Below are 20,393 nucleotides of genomic sequence, written 5' to 3' on the forward strand. Positions count from 1 at the left end.
TATACAATTTCGGTTTCTGTTTTTCATTAACCGAATTTCTGAAAAAATCGAAATACCGAACCGAATTAATTCGGTTAACCGAATGCCCAGGCCTAGGTGTGATGGAATTGTGTTTTGGCACATAAAAGAATGCAAACTAAAGGCGTGCCCCCCTTTTAACACTAGTGTTTTTGTTTGGAAGGCAATGAGATCATTCGTAATAAATCTACCTATCTTCTGCTTTCCCCGTAGAAATTCCCCAAATTCTGAAACCTCAGTAATTGTTTTCTCCAAATGGACTCTTACGCTTGCCAAGTAGGCCTCGTCTGGTTCCCAGCAGCTCAACTTTAGCTCCCGAAATAATCTTACGATTTAGAAATATTAAATAAAATTTGTATAAAAAATTCATGAGATGAATTTAATAAATCTAATTAATCTATAATTTGCAACAGTAATGCTACAGTAACCATCCGTTAATTATAAATTAGTACACTTCATTAGATTCGTCTCGCGAATTAGTCCAGAAATTGTGCAATTAGTTTTATAATTAAACTTTATTTAATACTTCTAAATAATAATATTTTTATATGACAGGGCTAAAAAACCCAACACCCCCTGTGTGACATACTAAAGTGTAAAGGGCTAAGAAAACTTGACAAACCATAGTACGTAGTTATGGTTTGTCAATAGTTGAGGTATGGCATTGAATTGAATTTTACCAAGTTACATTTTACAGTTGCCAGTTGGACGTCTCTACCATCGGTTGAAGCAAAGGACTCGGGCAAATGGCCATGCTGGTGACACAGTGTCACTGCAGCCGTCTACTCAACTGCCATCATTGAGAACCTGACAACTGAGGTTCTAGAGCTTATTGATCAGAAAGGTAACAAGGATCTAAGGGTGATGTGAATAACCCTCACCACCAGCAGCTAACAATCATGATGGATGTGGAGTTCGACCCCCTCATCAAGGACGCCATCACGTAGACTAAGAGCTTGCCGGAAATGCTAGTAGCAAGGATCTGAAGGTGAAGCAAATCACCCTCGCCACTAGCTCCTAGCCATCCTAGGAGATTAAGAGCTCAACATGCACCCTCATCAAAGGCACCGTCGCATGCGGATGTGTCATCCCACACATCCTAGGAGGTAAAGACTGCTTTTTTTAATGGTAACCGCAGGGTGGGGGGGTCGTGAAAAAGCTGCTGTTAGATGTCTGCTGTAAAAAATCTGCTGTGAGATGCCTGCTATGAAAAAGACGAAAGTCGTTTGGTTCAAACTGCTGTGAGTTGTCGATGTGAAAAAGTTATATATTATCTTTATGCAAATTGACAGTACACAATATTTCTTTATGATGACCAAATTCTTTTTCCATTAAATCTTTATTTTTATATATATATGAAAATATTTGGATTTAACTTTTTTATTTTTATTTTCCTATATATGAAAATCTTTATTTTCTTATATATAAAAAAATTGAATGGGTATATATGTGACCAATAGTAGGTGCGTAGTTTTCACAAATTTGAAAAAGCTGCAAAAGCAGGGTACAACCTACTTTCAAATTTGTACTACAGAAAAGCAGATTTTTCAAAGCAGCTGCAGAAAAGCTGAACCCTTGTGGTTCACCTTCTGCTTTCTGAAAGCAGAAGCAGGTTCAGAAAGCTCAACCAAACACAGCTTGAATAGTATTCAGAAGGTGTGGCGGACCACGGATCAAATGCTTTATTTTGGAGAAAAATGAGACAAATTCCTACAATGCTCGCGGTTAATTTGGAAAACCGAGTTAAAACCATGATAATCTACCTAGCTAAACTAACACTACAAAAAAATAGCGTAATTTCGTCGGCCAGAAACCGTCAAAAATAGCCCGAAAGTCGTCGAAAATATCTATTTTCGTCGGCCAACCGACGAAAATAGGCCGACGGAATAAAATCGACTAAAATGAACGCATTTTCGTCGGCAACCAATGAAAATATTTTCATCGGCCAACGAGGCCGATGAAAATATTCAGCATATTTTCGTCGGCCCATCCAACCGACGAAAACGATACAATATATTTTCGTCGGCCCACCTGGCCGACGAAAATACTGGGCGCCTGCTAAAAAAACAGCTTCATAATATATGTGGAACTTCCACAAACAGAACAATTTCAGATGTAATTGTGGAAAGGGAATCAGTTAAATCCATTCAAAATATATGTTTAAACGTATTGTGCTCTGACACAATTCAATTCATAAAATCAGAGTGAGAGGTAAAATATCTGAAGTGTTTAATAAGCAATGTTGAATCCATGTGAGCTTATTAATGAAAATTTAAAGCCTTTATGCTGATTATAATTTTCCATGATCAGAAATTCCTTACTACAGTAGTTATATGGATGTCCTTGCTAATGTGCTTGGCATCGTCAGTTTGAGGAACACCAGGAAGCTTTCTTCGATTTCTTCGCACTCTCCTTGGCCTCACCATCTATGATAAAAATGATATTCCGATCAGTTTCAGAAAGGTTGGAACAATAAATTTTACAACAAGGATCATTGCAGTACTGTTAAATTGTTGATTTTTGTTGGTCATATAGTATTGCTCCGAGAAATTGCAAATTCACATATGTTGTTAGTAATAATTATCTGTAGGATCCTCCCCTACTGTTTCACGTCAAAAAGAGTAAAGGAAAAATAAACTGCATCCGTAGTGTATAACTATATAACATTAGTCAGCATAATGTGTACAACAGAAATGAAGTGGCAACACACTTACTTTTATGGGAATAACCTCGCTGCTGTCGTCGTCTGTATCACCACAAGGAATTGCTACGGGTTGGTGCGCGACAACAACAGAGAGCTCATCATCCTGCAATCACCGCATATGTCATGAAAATATCACATTGACAGTAAACCAGAAGGAAAATGTATTGTGATAATATAAAAATGCTTACGATAATTCTGGTACCAGATATTTGTGGGAATTTACAGAAGAACATTCCGAATAATTTCTCGACTTGACTAATGACTATACTTGACTAATGACTATAGTTCTGGAGATACTACTCTGAGTGATGAGTTACCAAACTTAGCAAACAAAGAGACTCCAATAGCAACACATTCTACAGTACTTCAGAGTCGTGAATTGGTGCTAGTCTGAAACACTGTGTCTAGAAACACTGTAGTGTAGCCCAAAAAATCATGTGACGCAGGGACTCACCATCGGGTGGTAATCGTCATCCTTGTCACTATCGCTGCCGCCGCTATCAAGCAAGGCCGTCCTCTGCTTGACCAATGCCATCTTCTGCTCCATCTGGGTGTTGGGGTGCCGGGAACCGGCTGGCCTCCCTCTCTTCCTCTGTGTTTTCAGAGAAAAAACAATAAAAGTAGGGTAATGGATTCAGTACTCTAATCAATACCAAGAACAAAAGCCCGGGGCCCACGGGGCGGCGGCGGGGGGCCACGGGGACGGCGGTGGCGGTGGGGCGCTGGGGCGGGGGCGGGGGCGCTGTGGCTGGCAGCTCGTGTAAGCAAGACAACCAAACCGTGGGGAGTCAGATACCTAGGGCATCGCTATTTTCGTCGGCTAGATTTGAGTCGACGAAATATTTTCGTTAACCAGATTTGAGCTGATGAAATTAGAAGTATTTTCGTCGGCCTCAGCGAGGCCGACGAAAATATAGGCTTTGTTTCGTCAGTCTCTGCCAGGCCGACGAAAATACAGCTAATTTCGTCGGCTTTCACAAGCCGACGAAATAATTTATTTTTTTCGATTAAAAAATTTTTCGTCGGCTTGCATTGGGCCGACGAAATTAGATGTGGCCCACGAAATTAAGCTGCTTTGGTGTAGTGTAAATCTCATACAACACACCCTAGAACAAGAGCAAATTGTGGCATAACCACGGATAACAACATCATATCCTAGCACAAGGATGGAAATACGGCTTAACCGCGAATAACACAACCATACTAAGCGCAAAGCTCCAAATTGTAGCAGCAACCACCATGCACAAGTTCGAGATGCCTATATCTCCGAGACAATGCCTCCAACGAGGACTTGACATTAAGACGCCAAAATTGCTCAATCCGGCAGAGCCGGATCTTGGCTTTCACCTGGAGAAAGTAAGGCTACCAAGAGAGTCCACGGTAGATTAAGATTCTTCGACGACACCTCTAGCAAGGGGTCTGACATCTAAGGACGCCACCGTCACTGGTCTAAGCTTGAGCAAGACAGAGCTTTCGCCCACAACCGCCGCCGTGTACAGCCATGGCCATGGCTGCCACCACCGAGCTTGAACGAGGGAGACTATACCCGCATATCCACGAAGAGCAGCGGGATCAGAGGGGGAGCACAAATCCATGACCGTTTTAGCCCCCACACGGGTCCACGAAGAGAGGCATCGACGCGCCGGCTGCACGCAGCAGCCGCACAGGTGCGTTAATTGCCACCCCCTCTGACTGCTGGCACGTGTGCCGGTGCCGCCGCCATCCTGCAGGGTTACGGCTGGCGTTAGCGGCGCCTACGCGCGTGGGGGCATGCCACTCGCGGCACAAGCGGCGGCAACGGTGGCAGCGTGCGCCATGGGTGGTGCAGCTGCGGCCACCGTCAGTTTGGCGTCGTCGCTGGCGCACGGTGGTTGCTCCGCCCGCACGACACGGAGGGTGGCCTTAGCTTGCTGGTGGTTGTCGATGTAGACCGGCAGGAAGCTCCGGCGGTGGTGGCACCCCCGATCGCTCCGCATGTGCACGGCAGACAGCGTGGATGACTGCAGCGGTGGCCAGCCCCGTCGTGCGGTACCCACTTAGATTTGGTCTCGGGGGCGCCGGATCCAGTCCCCATGTCACCGGATCTGCAGCTCCGGGCCGCCGCCTTCAAGCTCGGCGCCGGCACGGCGAAGACTTAGGGCGGGAGCACCTCAGGAGAAACCCCATCGCCGCCTTCCTATCAGGCACACGGGCTTCCGGTGCCCTGCTCCGGCGGCGGGGAGGTGGAGAAGAGGCCGGGACGCGGGGGAGGGGGGGTGGCGGCGGCGGGAGGTGGGGACGCCGCTCAAGTCGCCTCCCAGAGGATATGACGCGAGGGAGGGGGCAATTAAGACAAAGAGGTAAAGACTGCTAGGGGAAGTACATGCATGCATCTTCAATTTAGCTTAAACTTAACCTTTGTGCGCTCATGTGTTGTATGTCCTGGTCGTTGTGTAGGTTGTAGTTGAGTTGCTAGGTTCAAGTGATCCATACGTGTGGTACAAAATGGACTCGACTTTTGTGTTGTGAGTTCATCTCCTGTGTCGTGTCTGCGGCAACAACTACTTTTGTGGAACAAAATGGACTCCACACTTGCGACAAAATAATAAGTGTATGCTATTGAGTGCAAAGGGCCAAGAAAGTTTGACAACCGTAGTTATGGCAAGACCTAAATGGTAAGGGATCGGAGCAACATGGTGTCTTTTTACCCTTTTTATCTAAAATAAAACGTGGTAGTAGTAGAGTGAATCAGGAATTAGGGCGGAATTGCTACACAATGATACTTCATGACATTGCAGTTTTGTAAAAAAAATAAATAATAAGGAAATAAAAAAAAAAGCAAACCTAGCCGCTCCATGGATTGCCACTGCCAGCTGGTGATGGTTGGGGTTTGGGTCCAGGAGGCTGCCCTCTCACTCGGACCTTGAATCCCTGCCGGAAAGGAAGCCTTTGTGGTGGTTGGCTGGCGGGATGTCGAGGTGCCGCACCCACCAGATGCATGCAGATGCAGTGCAGCACAACCAACTACCTAATACAAAGAAAGAGAAACAACACAAAATTACGAGAAGAACAAAGCCATGCATCACATCCACAAACAAACATAATAGATGGAATAAAATCTACGATTATGGTTAGAACTTAGAAGAATCCATGCCTACGAACGAAGCCAGAGTCCTAAGCACGCCGACACACGATTAGGATTTGGACAACTAGAGGAGGGAGCAGATCTAGGTTGGTGGTGAGTCGGCTACACGATTAGGATTCGGGTTCATCCATAGGTACGAGAGGAAACCACGATCTGAAACTGAGACCGCGAGAGGCTAGAGCATAGAGGCGACCGGTGGTGTGTGCAGTTGTGCGGGAGAATGGACTAGAGATGGAGATGGAGATGGAGAGGGTGAGAGAGAGAGGTGAGAGCGAGAGGCGGCGGGTTGAGAAGAAAATAAATTAGAATTTGGTGGTATGTGCCGATAGAGCGTGTAAGAAGGTTTATATAGGACGACTTGGGTGTGGGTCCCTAGTAGGCTTGCCATTTAATGGGACGTACCCGGACCCACATGACCTAGGCTATGCCGGCCCAAGCACGCTATGCTTGAGCTAGGCCAAAATTACAGGCCTCATGTTGTCCCATTGGCACAATCCATCTGACGATCTACAGGTGTCAACGCCATCGGTCACGTAACGAAGGTGCAACGCAGCTGCAAGCAGGTACAACTAATAATGTTTCGGCCACTTTTCGGTTGTTAAATTCATTCATATACCCAGTCGCCCGCGCTTTCCCTAGCCCCCTTTCGGTGCGAGATATATTCTCTGAATGCACTGGTGTGTGCTGTCTACTCGATCGGCGACAGTTGCTCCCTTCCAAGTTCCAACAGAGGAGCATGCTGAATTATATTTCTGGTCATCCAATAGGTCGTCCGGCAAATTACAAGAGAAAGCACGCCTTGCTTGGAATTACGGCACACATCCATTGCAATTCTGCGAAGCAGGTTTTTATTCTCCATGTACAAATTACGAATTTATTTGCCTTGTTTGAAAACAAATATTTTTTTCTGAAACACAGTAAAATTCAAATGTTTACACGCTCATACACTTCAAATCTTCGAAAAATTACTCCAGCATCAAATAAATGATCCATCACACGCATTCATAGGAGAAGGAAACACATGAGTGCATGACATAACCGCGGGCGCAGCGATGGAACGGCCGGAGCTACTGCCGCTGCACCGCCGCCCTGACCATCGACGAGTACCTCTCCTTGTTGGCGGCGAAGAAGGCGACGAGCTCGCCCCTGTCGGGCAGGAACCTCCTGACGGTCTCGTCGGCGGTGTACTCCTTGGCCCACCGGCGCAGCGCAGGGTACTCGCCGTCCCCCGCGAGGCGCACGCCGGCCACCTCCTCCAGCACGTCGAGCCAGTACGCCAGCGTGCAGGCGGCGAGGTCGACGAAGCCGAGAGCGTCGCCGCCGAAGAACCTCCGGCCCTCGAGCTGCGCGTCCAGGACCGCCAGGCTCTCCTTGGTCTCCCTCGCGAACCGCGCCTGCGCCTCGCCGGCCGTCCACATCGACAGCCACAGAGGCTTCAGGCACTGAACGACGATGCAGACAAAGAATTTTTTTTTTGAGGAATTGTAGAGAAAGATTTGCTCAGGAGGATTCACATGCGTGGTGAATGCGGGATGATGATTTTACGGGTGCGTACCTTGTCGGCGATGAACTGGGCCCAGAAGCGGGCGGTGGCGCGGTCGTAGGGGTCGGTGGGGAGGATCCGCGGCGCCGCCCCGCGGTGGAACGCCTCGTCGACGTACTCGACGATGACGAGGGACTCGCAGACGGCGCGGCCGCCGTGGAGGAGGACGGGGACGGAGCGGTGGACGGGGTTGTGCGCGAGCAGCAGCTCGCTCTTGCTGGCCAGGTCCTCCACGACCAGCTCGTACGGCACCCCCTTGAGCGCGAGCGCCACCTCCACGCGGTGCGCGAACGGGCTGCCGAACGCCGTGATGAGCTTCACCGGCGCCGGCGCCGCCTCTGCTGCTGGCTGCTGCTGCGACGACGACATCCTGATCGGCTTGATTTCCTGCCTCGATCACTCGCCGTTGGGTTTTTCTGTCTTGGCTTGGCGAGAGCGGAACTGATGAGTGAGCGAGCTAGCTGCTGCTGGTGTATTTAGGGACGTGTGGTTGAGGAAGCTGGACTAGCTAGAGTGGCTGTACGTGGTCAGAGATGGCGTGCTGCGTCTTCTCCAAGGAAAGGAAGCTGGGAAGGATCTGTCGATGTCTTCTCTTTTCACACCACTTGGACTGACTCTTGTAGAGAGTATGTTGTTGGATGGATGAGATCTCTTGGGAAGCTTCGTGGGAGATTGGGAGAATGTTACACTGTACAATCTAGGATTGGTACAGTAGCTCAAGTGAGATAAACATAGTTAATAATAAACCATTTGATTCACGTAGGATATCAAATCAGGCAAGATAATGATCAGGTCAGGGCAATAATCTAATTTAGAGACTACGGGGCTGTTTGGTTTCTGGCCTACGGCGCTACACCGCGCCGCACATCTAGACCACAAAGCAAACAGCCCCTATATGCCTATGACACTGCCGAGGCCCAATGTGTCCCGTACACATGACGCTAAGAATTTTCTCCTTTATCAAAAAACAAAAAGATCAATGAGAGCGATGGCTAAGCACGTCCCAGAAATAGCAGGGCATACACAGTAATAGTCCAATTAATTAATTACACACCTGATCCCCTAAAATAATTACACACCTGGTAGCTTACGAAGTCATCCCAAGCTCCTATGGGAACTTCACACTCGGAAGTCGATCCATGCCGCGAATTCTGGCTGGTACTTGGGGCCTTGTTAGTTCCTGCTTCTCGTGCTTACTAGAATAATGGAGGCGCCCGAGCTTCAGTCGCGGAACTTTGACAGCCCCTGGCATGACTTGAACCTTTAGGAATCGCCTGACGGTTCCTATACAGCCGGGCAAAGACAACCAAGAAGTGTGATCTGCTCAATAAGAAATTCGTAGATAAAAGATCAAAACGACTGGCGGTACTTCGTTATATATGTTGGTTTCTGAGAACAATTTATTGATTTCTTTTTCTTGGTTTTTCAAAGGGAAGGCCGCAGAGGGGCCTCCTGATGCCAGCGCTGGGGCTCGTCCGCTTGGGGGCTGGCTCAAGGAAACAATTTATTGATTTCAAAGCCATCTACAGCAACTTAATCTTCACCAGGTCATAGTAGCAACCTAATCAGCCTCCGAGCTAGCCTGCAGGGATCAGACGCGACAGTAGTGCGGCATCAGCTCGTCACGTGTATAGTCACTGCTCTGATCGGATGCTTGGACAGTATGGTTCGATCAGTAGGCACGTCTGACCGTAGATGGATGGTGGACTCAACTCATTCCAGGATTCAGTGCGGGCGACATTGTCTCGGGGATGACTGGTTGGGAGGAGTACAGTCTCATCAGCAAGCCTGAGCAGCTGAGGAAGATAATTCAGCAAAGCGACATACCGCTCTTTTATCACTTGGGGCTGCCTGGTTAGTTAGTTTCTTAGTTCTTACGCATATTTATCTGATTATTAAGTGATTAGCGAAGAGAGCAGAAATCGTGCTTGGAAGACGTGATTTCTTTTTTTTTTGTAAAAAAATAATCTTAATTAAATTAATTTGTGGCATAAGCCCCGTAGGTAGAATGATAGGTGTATCTAATGAATAGAGTTCGTGTGGTTGAGGGAAGTGTAGAGTTGCAAATTTGCAATGGCCACCTCTTGTTGTTGGGAAGTAACATTGCCACGATGGAAACTACCGGTGTGTGCTGACTATATATACTGACTATCGATCCATATAAATACTACTGTTTCTGAAATGTCTCTTTATCAGCTATTATTTGATCCAGCATGCTTACTTGCCTTTTGGTCTCACCCCACAGGCATGCCAGGTTTTACAGCTTACGTTGGATTCTATGAGATCTGCTCACCAAAGAAAGGGGAGTTTGTCTAGCTTTGTTTCTGCTGCATCTGGAGCAGTTGGCCAGATTGTCAGTCAACTAGCAAAGCTCCATGGCTGCTATGTTGTTGGAAGTGCCGGAACAAATCAGAAAGTACTCACTCATACTACTCCTCAATTCCTCATGTGCCTTATCCGTGAAATTGCGTCATCCTAGGTCTGCAATTATGTTTCAGGTTGAGCTCCTGAAGGACAAGTTTGGATTTGATGCCGCTTTCAATTACAAAGAGGAGCCTGACTTGACTGCTGCCTTAAAAAGGTCAGACCTTCTCCTGCGCACAGAAAGGAAGTTCGATTTACTTTGCATGAAAAATTGACCCATCAAAGCTGGTATCGTAGTAAAAGAAATAAACTTTGGGTGAATCAATAAATCTGACTATTCATCAGTTTTGAACTCAATGATTCTGTTGAACTCCTTATAATCCTGTGATTATGATTTATAAATGTTTTCCTGTCTAGGTACTTCCCCAAGGGTATTGACATCTACTTTGAGAACGTTGGTGGTTCAATGCTTGATGCTGTACTTCTCAACATGCGGGGACACGGCCGTATGGCAGTATGTGGGTTGGTCCCACAGCATGGGTCAACTGATCCTGTTGGGATCCACAACCTCTTCTGTCTGGTGAGCACGAGGATACAGACACAGGGATTCATCCAGAGTGATCGCCTCCACCTGTTCCCGCAATTCGCGGAGGACATTACCAAGCATTACAGAGATGGGAAGATTGTGGATCTAGAGAGAGAGAGAGAGAGAGAGAGAGAGAGAGATGTGAAGATTGTGTATGTAGAAGATATGAGTTTGGGGCTGGAGAATGCACCTGCTGCGTGCTGCCTTTGTTGGTCTGTTTAGTGGCAACAATGTTGGGAAGCAAGTTGTATGCATGTCACATGATTGAAATTTGAGTATATTCCGGTGAATATTAAATAAGTATCTCATTATTATTATTATTGTTATTAAACAAAAATGAGAACCTGTGTTGAACGAGGCAGTCATTGGATATTTCCTGTCCTTTACTCCTAGCTGACTTGTTCAGGCTTTGTCTTCACTTGCTCTGCGATGATGAAAACAGTGAAGCACCGACTATACTATAAAGGCATTTGTTTCTTTCTAAATGAATCTAACACCCCGTTTGGATGTTGGCATTGGAGCTTGGAATCAGGAATTGGAATTCGCTGGCACCAATACCATCGTTTGGATGTCACTGGAATTGGAAATTGGAAACGTGAGCGAATACCGCGTGGCATTCGCTTCACTTTCCCCCACCCTCGAGCAAATCGGAGCCCCACGCCTCGGTATTACGATGCATTCGTTGTCTCATCCCTGCGCCGCTCGCCCTCTCCTCCCCCGGTCGGCAGGCCGCGCCACCATCCCTCTTCCTTCACCGGCGCGCCACCCTCCCTCTCCCTCCGCCGGCAGGCCACACCGCCCTCCCACTCCTTCCCTCCGTGACCGACGCCCCTCCTCCTCTCCCTCGCGGCCAGTGCCCTTCCTCTTCCTCGCGGCCGGCGTCCCTCCTCCTCTTCCTGTGCCTCATGGAGGCAGGAGGTGCGGTGAGCTCTGCCTCAGGCACGGTCCGCCGCCAGCATCGCCAGGTGGAGAGGAGAAGAAGATGATCTAATTCTCAATGCCAAGGTATAGACATCCAAATATGAAATGTAATCTGTTAGCTCATTGAATTCCATCTAACAATTTCATATACTTCTAAACAATAGATTTGGTATTGTAACCCATTACCAATATTACTCTAATTTTACTCTAATTTGGCATTGAACCAAATTCAATGCCAAGCCTTCCAATATCTACATCCAAACGGAGCCTAAGTATCTGCTTATTCAACTACTATGCATCAGTCAATTCACCCTAAAATCTAAGCTGCAGGGAAAGACAGACAATTCACTTTTAGTTCCAACACTGCTGATTAGAAGATACGCACTCTTTATTCTAAAAAGAGTAGGTTTTAATTGCCGGCCTGTCATATACTATAGCTTAGCTACTGTCCCCATAAGTCAATGATGTGATGGGGATTGGAGACTCGGTCTTTCTGCCGTATGAAGTTATGCAACTATTTATAAGTTTCCAAGTCAGCAGGTCAACCAGCACTGAGCATTCTGCGTGAGCTATGGTCTGGGGAATGGCAGGCGCATCGGCACTGAGCATCCTGCGTGAGAACAGAGAAACCGCCCAACCAGCCAACTGATTACCCGCTTCTGTTGTTCCCTTTTCTAAGCCATCACAGCTTGTGCTTGTAACAAACTCTTTTTCCCTCTTCTAATACAGTATAATCGTCTACTTTGTGGCTTTCGGAAAAAAAAAAACAAGTCAGCAGGTCAACAGGGGAGACTAACAGATGCAAAAAAAAAATCCAGATTGAGGGACTACCCACTTAAAGAGTCGTGTGCATGTGACGATTCATCTACGCAGCTTTTTCAGAAGTTAGGCTTCTGCTTTACGTGGATCATCTGGCGAGTTTTCTGAAACACTTCATATTGTCCATAAGTTTCACTTGTTTTAGTTGCACTCTTTTTACTTAAAAAATACTGCTAGTTGAACTAGAGAAAGTGTTGCATAAAACAGAGTTACTATTCCCTGAAAAAAAAAGAGTAACTATCTTTTGGCTTCTTTGCTTCTAGAGGCTGCTTTGTGGAGTCTCCTTGTTTTTCCCCTCCGTAGGAACAAGTTTTTGTGTGTTGCGACTGGTGTTTTTAGCATTCTTTCTTACACAAATTTTGAGCAGGTGACAGCGTGCCACCGGAGTTGAGAGGTCACAACGTTTGGCCGAGAAATTCTGGTTCCAGTCCGTGTCTGAAATGGCTGGTGATATCAAGCTCATTCTTTTGTTGCTGCTCTTGAGCAGCCAATCGCTGTGTTTTGGTACCGAAGATGACATCAAATAAATGCCTGGAAACTGTACTACGATCAGTGGCTGATCCCAACAGCATACTGTTATCCTCATGGGATTTTGGCAACCGTACCAACGGCGGTTTCATATGCCAATTTACTGGTGTGGAATGCTGGCACCCTGATGAGGACATGGTGGTTTTCTCATTTGAGTCTCGCCAACTTGGGTCTTGAAGGCCAATTTCCTCAAGGTCCTGGAGTAGTAACAAGCTGCCGTATCTGACTGCTCTGGACCTCTCGTACAAGCGCTCGCTTTTATGGCGAGATCCCGGTCGGTCAGCATCTCAAATCTTACGAACCTGATTGCTTCGCCTCCCTGCTCTTCCACCTTCCCACGCCGGCAGCGCCCGCCGCCTCCACCCCCTGCCACGGCCACCCCACTGGATCGGGTCTAGTCCAATGGTCCATAGTTTTTCACCACAGTAGCAACATGTCTTAGACTGGTGACAAATGGGCCAATCACATTGTAAAGATTATGGGAATCTTAGATATATCAGATAAAAAACACACACACACATGGTACAAGATCCAAATAAAATGAAGCCCAATTATCTTTCAATAAACAAATCATGGTTTATCTATCACTAAATTAAAGTGATCACACATTTAACAGAAGTTATCCAATAACCCAAGCAGGGTTAATTCATTGCTCTATTTATTACACAATTAAAGCGCAATTACAATAATTTACGACAATGACCTAAGCGACGATACAAAGTACATTTAGCATAACTTGTCCAACAAACAAAGCATATGGTTCATTAAGATTATTATTAAATTGAAACGATTATACATGGCGCAATTACAATAAATTATGCGCCCTCCAATGCTGCAACTTGATCTGTAGTACCATTATCCGCTGGGATAACACCTTGTGCAAGGCTCCAGTACAGTCAACTTAGCTGTAGGCCCAACTTTATCTTCAACGTACATTCTTATCGCCACGACCGCTCTAGATGCTTCCTCGAGCACAGCGTTTCTAATGGGCCAGCAAATTTCATTATAAGCTTCCCCAGAACATCTCCCCCAACCATGAAGGGTGTCCAATGTAAGACGCTCCAGTGAGACTGCATTCTTGATAATACAACATGCTAGCTCAAACCAAGCTCTTTGCAGAGCTGAACCTTATGATCTCCACACTCTTGAGGCAGTTGTGTTGGTGTTCAGGCAGCTGCCTCAAATGTGAGGAACCTCCAAAAACTGATTCATGCTTCATATCTATCCGAGATACCTGAAGATGAATAGTAAACTGAATCATGGACCCAACAGAGTGACCAGATATCTTTGTAGGATAGGATGAACAGTGACTTACGTCCAAGAACAAGGTCTCCAAGGAAGGAGACGCGTCAAAGAAGGAAACAAGAGAAAAGTAATCATATGATGGGGAAAGGGTCCCGTCCCTAATAATAATGGTCAGGTGCTTCAGGTAGAGGAATTTGGTAGGCAACATTGGTGTATTAACCACCTGCAAAACGAATACGTCATGTTAGGATTAGTTATACAAACAGGGTATGACTACTGTCATATGCATGTATTGCTACACAGCAGCAACCAGAGTCTTAACAGTATACCTCAATACCCGAACTTATTTCAAGAGTCTCAAGATATGGCATATAGGACGGAAGCTCAGCACGAGCATAACACACCACATTTGGACAGTGCATGTGCAATTCCTTCATTTGCAATGGTTCTCCAAGTGATAATTTTACCTTGTCTCCAGTAAAGTCAATACTCTGAGAGATTTGGAGCTTTGCACTCTATCACCCGCAGCTTACACCATCCATCAACTTTCAGGAAGCTGAGCTGCTGCAACACACAAGTTATCTTCAGGAAAATGATCTCCCTGCAATTACTGAGGTCCAACTGCTCCAAAGCAAGGGAGTTGGAAAGAAGGCACTCTAATTCATCTCCCGTGATACGCACATAACCCAGAGTCAGACTTGTTAGGCTTCTTAAGGGGCCAAGTTCGGCAGTGGGACGGAAAACCCAAGAGTAGAGTTCAAGATGCCGAATTGAGTTTCTAACTCCATCAGATAAAAGCGAGCATGGGAAGTTGTACTTTCTATATAGACTAAGGCTGAGCTCTTGAATCCCTGGTGTAAAAGCAACCTGAAGCCAGCTGTCGACATAAGGAAAGGTACTGTCTTCACCACCGAAATTAAGCTTCACTACCTTCAAGCCAATGCCCGAGCGGTTTCTCAGAATGCTGTCAATATAGTGACTGAAATTTTCTTCATGTGCCCATGAACAAAGTGTTGGCCAATCCAAGGTGAGGTTGGGATGGCATCTCTAGGAACGTAGAAAGGCACGAGAAAGGCAAGCAGCACGAGCAGCATCACGCATTGGCATTAGGAAATGTATATGGTGCCAGATGTCCTGCACGCACAAGCATGGGATAGAATTTCAACATTAAAGCCAAACGGAATTTCAGTCGATAGAAAAAAACACATGGAGTATCGTCTAACCCAGTTAGCTCTCTGCATTGTTTCGCAATATGCGCTGTATTACATAGATATATGGTGCAATTAAATGTAACAGTGGGAGGTAAACAGAGCAAAGCATCGCGTAGAAAAGTTTTCACTAGCAGTGCTAATAGTGCCTATGTTCAGGATAGTGATAACAGATAAATCTTGCAATATCTGTAATAGATCAATTTATATGCTTCTTATCTTTTTAGATTGATTTTTTTTTCAACCAAGGGAAACTCTTTGTCACCTTTTATATAAAAAATCCACAAAAGTTGTGGTTGAGATACTACATCACATCCAACATTGTGAAGTGTAAATATAGTATTTGTGTATGAAACACATTCAGACAAACCCTGTTGTAGCAAAAGCAGCATATGAGTTCGCAAGTAGAAAGAAGCCTAAAATTGAACTTGTACCCAGTAAGACACGGTCACCTTACATCAATATTTCAATTAAGTAGAATCATTACTGCACATAGGCACTAGGATCCTTCACCTTATTCTACCGCGCCCTTTAACGAAGCATCACAGCATTTATCCTTCCAGCTGTGCCACCAATGTCGTCTTCACTTATTCTTGAATGTAACATGAACTGATCCAGCTGCATGTACTGTTTTATAATCTGTCATTGCTTATCCATAGTACCTGTAGTTTGTTCCATCTCTGTTTTGTAATTTTATTGCAACAAACTATATCTATGGATCCTAACTGAACAATAGTGCATGTATTTGTTATCCTATTACTATACTGCAGATCTTCTAAAACAGAAAAGGAATTATAAATGATAGAAGTGTTAACTCTTTTATTTCCTCCAATAATGTCATTACATCGAGCCACCATTGCCATAGCTCTCCATCTTTGACACGAATACCACCTAGATAGTGGTTCTTCGACTTCTCTTAGATGGTTGTTTGTCAGGTCACCATCTTGCATAGTTACACAGATTGGTCCACCATAAATACTGCTGCAAGCTGGATATGTGAAGTTGAGGCCTTCACCAGTTGTTATGTGTTGAAAACAACAATGGGATCCCAATGGCTTTTCAGCAATTTGTATATCTAAGCCATTTTTTCCTTTCGAATTAAATGGCTACTATCAGCTCCTTTGCTTAGTCTACCCCAACTTTCTTGGAACTAAATGACTTTGTTGTTGCTGTTGATCAACTCCTTCGCTATAGTATAAGTATGCTTCTCCACCTGCCCGTGCATCTCCATTGCTTGCTCCTGAGTAGACCGACTCTCATTTTCCATCTCATTTGTATTTGTATTCTTTGCGGTAGTAACTTGCTTATCCGCATACTCCTCCGTAACCTGTGGATCCGTTAGACTAAGTTGGCAACCTATCCATTTCAACCTCTCACAGTAGACCTGCTGTTCAATAAGCTGAATCTTCGTCATCCTTTAGCTCCTTGTTGCTGCTTTATATGAGGTAAAATGGAGGGACATGTCCTCCCTTTAAAATCTACTCCTTTTCCTTTTTGTCCTGTGTCCCTTCACTTAATCACCATTATCTGTTACGTTTCTATTAGTCTCATGTTGAACTTTAATTGAACATCCCCAACTGAGAGCAGATGTGCCTGATCATGATTGTCACTATGGGAGAAGCCTTATCTGCCGAGTGTCTGACACACTCGGCAAAACAACATAAGCACTTAGCAAACCCTTTGCCGAGTGTTGCACTCGGCAAAGAGGAAACGATAAAGAAAGGGTCGGCAAAGGTCTCTTTGCCGAGTGTTTTTTGTCAGGCACTCGGCAAAGACTTTGCCGAGTGCCTAATCCTGCTCTCGGCCAAAAAAATAGACGTGACGGCGGAAGAAACGGTGACAGACGTTTGCCGAGTGCCTGAGACAAGCACTCGGCAAAGTGTATGCTCTTTGCCGAGTGTCCTAAATCAGCACTCGGCAAAAGTGTATGCTCTTTGCCGAGTGCTGGTGTAGTGACACTTGGCAAAGCGTATGCTCTTTGCCGAGTGCTGGTGGAGTGATACTCAGCAAAGAGATTTATTTTCCGAGTGCCGCGTGAGAGGCACTTGGCAAAGGTATAAATTTTTTTTGGGAAACGTCTGTTTTCTCTCCCTCCCCAGTTGGGAAGCCTCACACAATAGTTTTACAAGTTTACAATAGCTACATAGACGCATCAAACAAGCTGATCGACCACAAGTTTTACAAGAGTTTAACGACGAAAGCATCGGTCTTGTCGATCCATTCATCGGTGACCTGACCCTGACCTAAGCGGCCACTGTACATCCACTCACGGTCTTCCATCCTCTAAATATATACAGCCGAGAATAATATCAATTGCATATGATACAAGTTTTCATGAACTATTCGTATTTTGTAGGTCTCAAATTGTTTCAAAATCTGATACTATATTACTCAAAAAAGCTATATTATTCCAAATTTTTAATTGACTAAGCTATCATAAAAAAAGTTATATGCATTCATACCATATTTCAAAAAAGACTTATGTACATATTCTAATTATTCAGTGCGCAATAACCTGCTTCATAGTTCTCGGGGCCGGGGCGGCAAGGGCCGGGCGGCGGCAGCGACCGGGGCGGCGGCGGCCGAGGCGCGGCGGGGGCCGGGGCGGCAGGAGCCGGGCAGCGGGGGCCGGGGCGCGGCGGCGAGGAGTTGAGCTGGGCGGCGAAGAGCTGGGCGAGGAAAGGAATGAAAGAGCCGACGAAGTGCACAAGTGTTCGGGTAGCCTGTGAAGGAATAAAAGACCCTTTGCCGAGTGCCAGATCACGGGCACTCGGCAAAGTTTTCAATTTTTTTATTTTCCAACGCATCAGCATGAACTATTGAAATATGGCAATCTTTGCCAAGTGTCCACAAACTGGACACTCGGCAAAGACAATATTTGCCGAGCGCTATTCTGTGACACTCGGCAAAACATAATTATTTTTTTTCCTTTTTCCATCCAAACTTTTTCTGTTATGATTCTAGGTTACCTTGAACTACATATACAAGTTTGGCACATTACTCGAATTGTTTGCTATATTTAGTCAATTTATTTCATTTGATTGAATTTCTTGGAATAATTCAAATTTGAATTGCAAATCATTCAAAGAGTGGAAAAAATAAATCAAAAAATGATATTCATATTATTGAGCCTACTTCGACACCTTATCCATGAACAGACAAGAATTTCAAATATCTCATGTTCACGAAGCATGACCACAAACTTGGGGTCCGGTTGTTTTTAAATTGTATAAAAAGTAAATTTGGTCAGAAAATCATGAAACTTGCCCAGATGTCATGATATTATATGTGGAAGCTGTGATAAAAATTTAACAAAGTTTCGTGAAAGTTGTAACATACGATGCTTACAAACCGAACCATATCCAAATAAGTTTCATGATTTCATGTGAAGGCCAACTAGGTGTTAAACATCGTAGCTGACAAACTTTCATGAAATCTAGCTAAATTTTTATCACAGCCTCCACATATGATATCATGACATCTGGGCAAGTTTCATGATTTTCTGACCAAATTTTCTTTTTATACAATTTAAAAACAACCGGACCCCAAGTTTGTGGTCATGCTTCGTGAACATAAGATGTTTGAAATTCTTATCCGTTCATGGATAAGGTGTCGAAGTAGGCTCAATAATATGAATATTATTTTTCGATTCATTTTTTCCACTCTTTGAACGACTTGCAATTCAAATTTGAATTATTCCAAGAAATTCAATCAAATGAAATAAATTGACTAAATATAGCAAACAATTGTATTCAAGGTAATCTAGAATCACAACAGAAAAAGTTTGGGTGGAAAAAGGAAAAAATAAATATATTTTGCCGAGTGCCCAGAAAAAGCGCTCAGCAGATCACACATTTGCCAAGTGTCCGCGATACCGGCACTCGGCAAATCTAACGGCCGTTTGCTGTCGTTCGCAGCTGACGGAGCTTTGCCAAGTGTCTGTCTTTGCCGAGTGTAGGGTACTAGGCAAAACAGATTTTGCGAGTGTTATTGTTCGCCGAGCGCTTGACACTCGGCAAATCTATTGTTCGCCGAGTGTTTCTTTTTGCCGAGTGCGGCACTCGGCAAAGGTCTTATTCGCCGAGTGCCCGACGAAATGCTCTCGGCAAAAATTTTTGCACTCGGCAAAGGTGCTGTCTCCGGTAGTGTGTGAGGTATTGCTTTTGCAAACAATCTGAAGTCAGTAACAAGTCCATTTCAGTTTCTGACACTAAGCATGTTGTTTCATAAGTTGAATCCTTGGCATCTATTAGCCCATAATAGTTAAATTCTTCTGAACTGGAATGAAGGAACATATCCTGCTGCTCATCGGATATGCTCCTTTCCCACTGTTTTCCACTGTCCCTATCTTTCCACTTAATTCACCAGCATCTGTGTTTAAGTAGTTTTATTTGAATTAATATAAATGTAGTTTGTGCAAATTTATCTAATTGCTACTTGTGCAAGTTTTTAATTTTGTTTTTTTCAATTAGATATGCGACCAGTGCAGAAGTACAAGAGGAACTACTAGCGGTTCACTTGGAACAACAGCATCACTAGTGGCGCACCTGTTCTGACTAGAAGGCGGAATACCCCAAAGGATAATTTTTCTATATTTAGTTTTGCTTTCTACTATTAGAGAAAAGGTCCAATTAACTATCACATTTTATATCATTTGTTTTTTTAACTTCTACAAACTCGCATGCAGATAAATGCGGATATTATTCTATTATTAATTGCTGCTTTGGAGTCAAACATGCGACTCCAGCGAGGATTTGTAGACAATCTATCTATAGAGTACTTGAAGCAAAAGCACGCAAAGGTTCTGCGTGCTGATGCTGAGATGATGAAGTTAGGGAAGGTGGAGCAGTTGATGAAGATGCTGAAAGATATAGGAGTACCATAAGAGCCCATCTATAACTCGATTCTCCAGGTATATATATCTTCTTATTTCTTGTATCATATAAGTGATCCGTACAAATTAAAATGCTGTACAATTCAATGTTTGATCTAAATTTGCGTGCTCAACTCAAATTAAAGTAGAATCAGACAAGGTCGAACACTGTTTAGCATATGAGAATAGCTAAATTTGGTTTAATGATATTATCTAGTTTTTCTTTTACATGGGCCAATTTCTGTTAAACCTTAATTAGAATCTAAATAACTTTTTGAATTTAGGAGTTTGCTTTTTTTTAGCTTAGCTAAAGTACATACAGTCTAAACAATTATCATGCGCAGCCAATTAGGACCCATGAGCTGGAGCAATCCCAAACCATTCCAGGGCAACGTACTGTTCATGTGCGGTTACTGTTCATTGCGGCCCTAGTATTAAATTTGTTCATTGCGGTTCCTTA

The 20,393-nt window shown here is 44.6% G+C and overlaps 2 protein-coding genes and 2 pseudogenes across 2 annotated transcripts; 1 reads left to right on the forward strand and 3 right to left on the reverse strand.

Moving 5' to 3' along the window:
* Positions 1 to 2,303: 2,303 nt before the first annotated feature.
* On the reverse strand, positions 2,304 to 3,281 carry LOC112888651 (B3 domain-containing protein Os01g0234100-like). The gene is made up of 3 exons (XM_025954925.1): positions 3,177 to 3,281; positions 2,733 to 2,825; positions 2,304 to 2,444 (listed from the first exon to the last, which is right to left on the reverse strand). The coding sequence occupies exons 1-3, from the start codon at positions 3,267 to 3,269 to the stop codon at positions 2,325 to 2,327; spliced, it is 306 nt and encodes a 101-aa protein (XP_025810710.1). The 5' UTR covers positions 3,270 to 3,281; the 3' UTR covers positions 2,304 to 2,324.
* Positions 3,282 to 6,671: 3,390 nt separating this feature from the next.
* LOC112889629 (probable glutathione S-transferase) lies at positions 6,672 to 7,864 on the reverse strand. Its single transcript, XM_025956359.1, has 2 exons — positions 7,402 to 7,864; positions 6,672 to 7,288 (listed from the first exon to the last, which is right to left on the reverse strand). Exons 1-2 carry the CDS (start codon positions 7,756 to 7,758, stop codon positions 6,914 to 6,916), a joined length of 732 nt encoding a protein of 243 aa, XP_025812144.1. The 5' UTR covers positions 7,759 to 7,864; the 3' UTR covers positions 6,672 to 6,913.
* Positions 7,865 to 9,088: 1,224 nt separating this feature from the next.
* On the forward strand, positions 9,089 to 10,607 carry LOC112890169 (annotated as a pseudogene).
* Positions 10,608 to 13,462: 2,855 nt separating this feature from the next.
* Positions 13,463 to 14,946, reverse strand: LOC112889075 (annotated as a pseudogene).
* Positions 14,947 to 20,393: the final 5,447 nt, after the last annotated feature.

The sequence above is a fragment of the Panicum hallii genome, chromosome 4 (assembly GCF_002211085.1).
Source record: "Panicum hallii strain FIL2 chromosome 4, PHallii_v3.1, whole genome shotgun sequence".
In the NCBI taxonomy this organism is placed as follows: domain Eukaryota; kingdom Viridiplantae; phylum Streptophyta; class Magnoliopsida; order Poales; family Poaceae; genus Panicum; species Panicum hallii.

Excerpts from the sequence above, each read along its gene's own strand:
- LOC112888651 (XM_025954925.1), bottom strand. The coding sequence starts at position 3,269 with ATGGAGCAGAAGATGGCATTGGTCAAGCAGAGGACGGCCTTGCTTGAT. Across the intron at positions 2,826-3,176 it reads ATGACGATTACCACCCGATG|GATGATGAGCTCTCTGTTGT; the intron begins GTGAGTCCCTGC and ends CGGTGATTGCAG. Across the intron at positions 2,445-2,732 it reads GCGAGGTTATTCCCATAAAA|ATGGTGAGGCCAAGGAGAGT; the intron begins GTAAGTGTGTTG and ends TTTTTATCATAG.
- LOC112889629 (XM_025956359.1), bottom strand. The coding sequence starts at position 7,758 with ATGTCGTCGTCGCAGCAGCAGCCAGCAGCAGAGGCGGCGCCGGCGCCG. Across the intron at positions 7,289-7,401 it reads CCCAGTTCATCGCCGACAAG|TGCCTGAAGCCTCTGTGGCT; the intron begins GTACGCACCCGT and ends ATCGTCGTTCAG.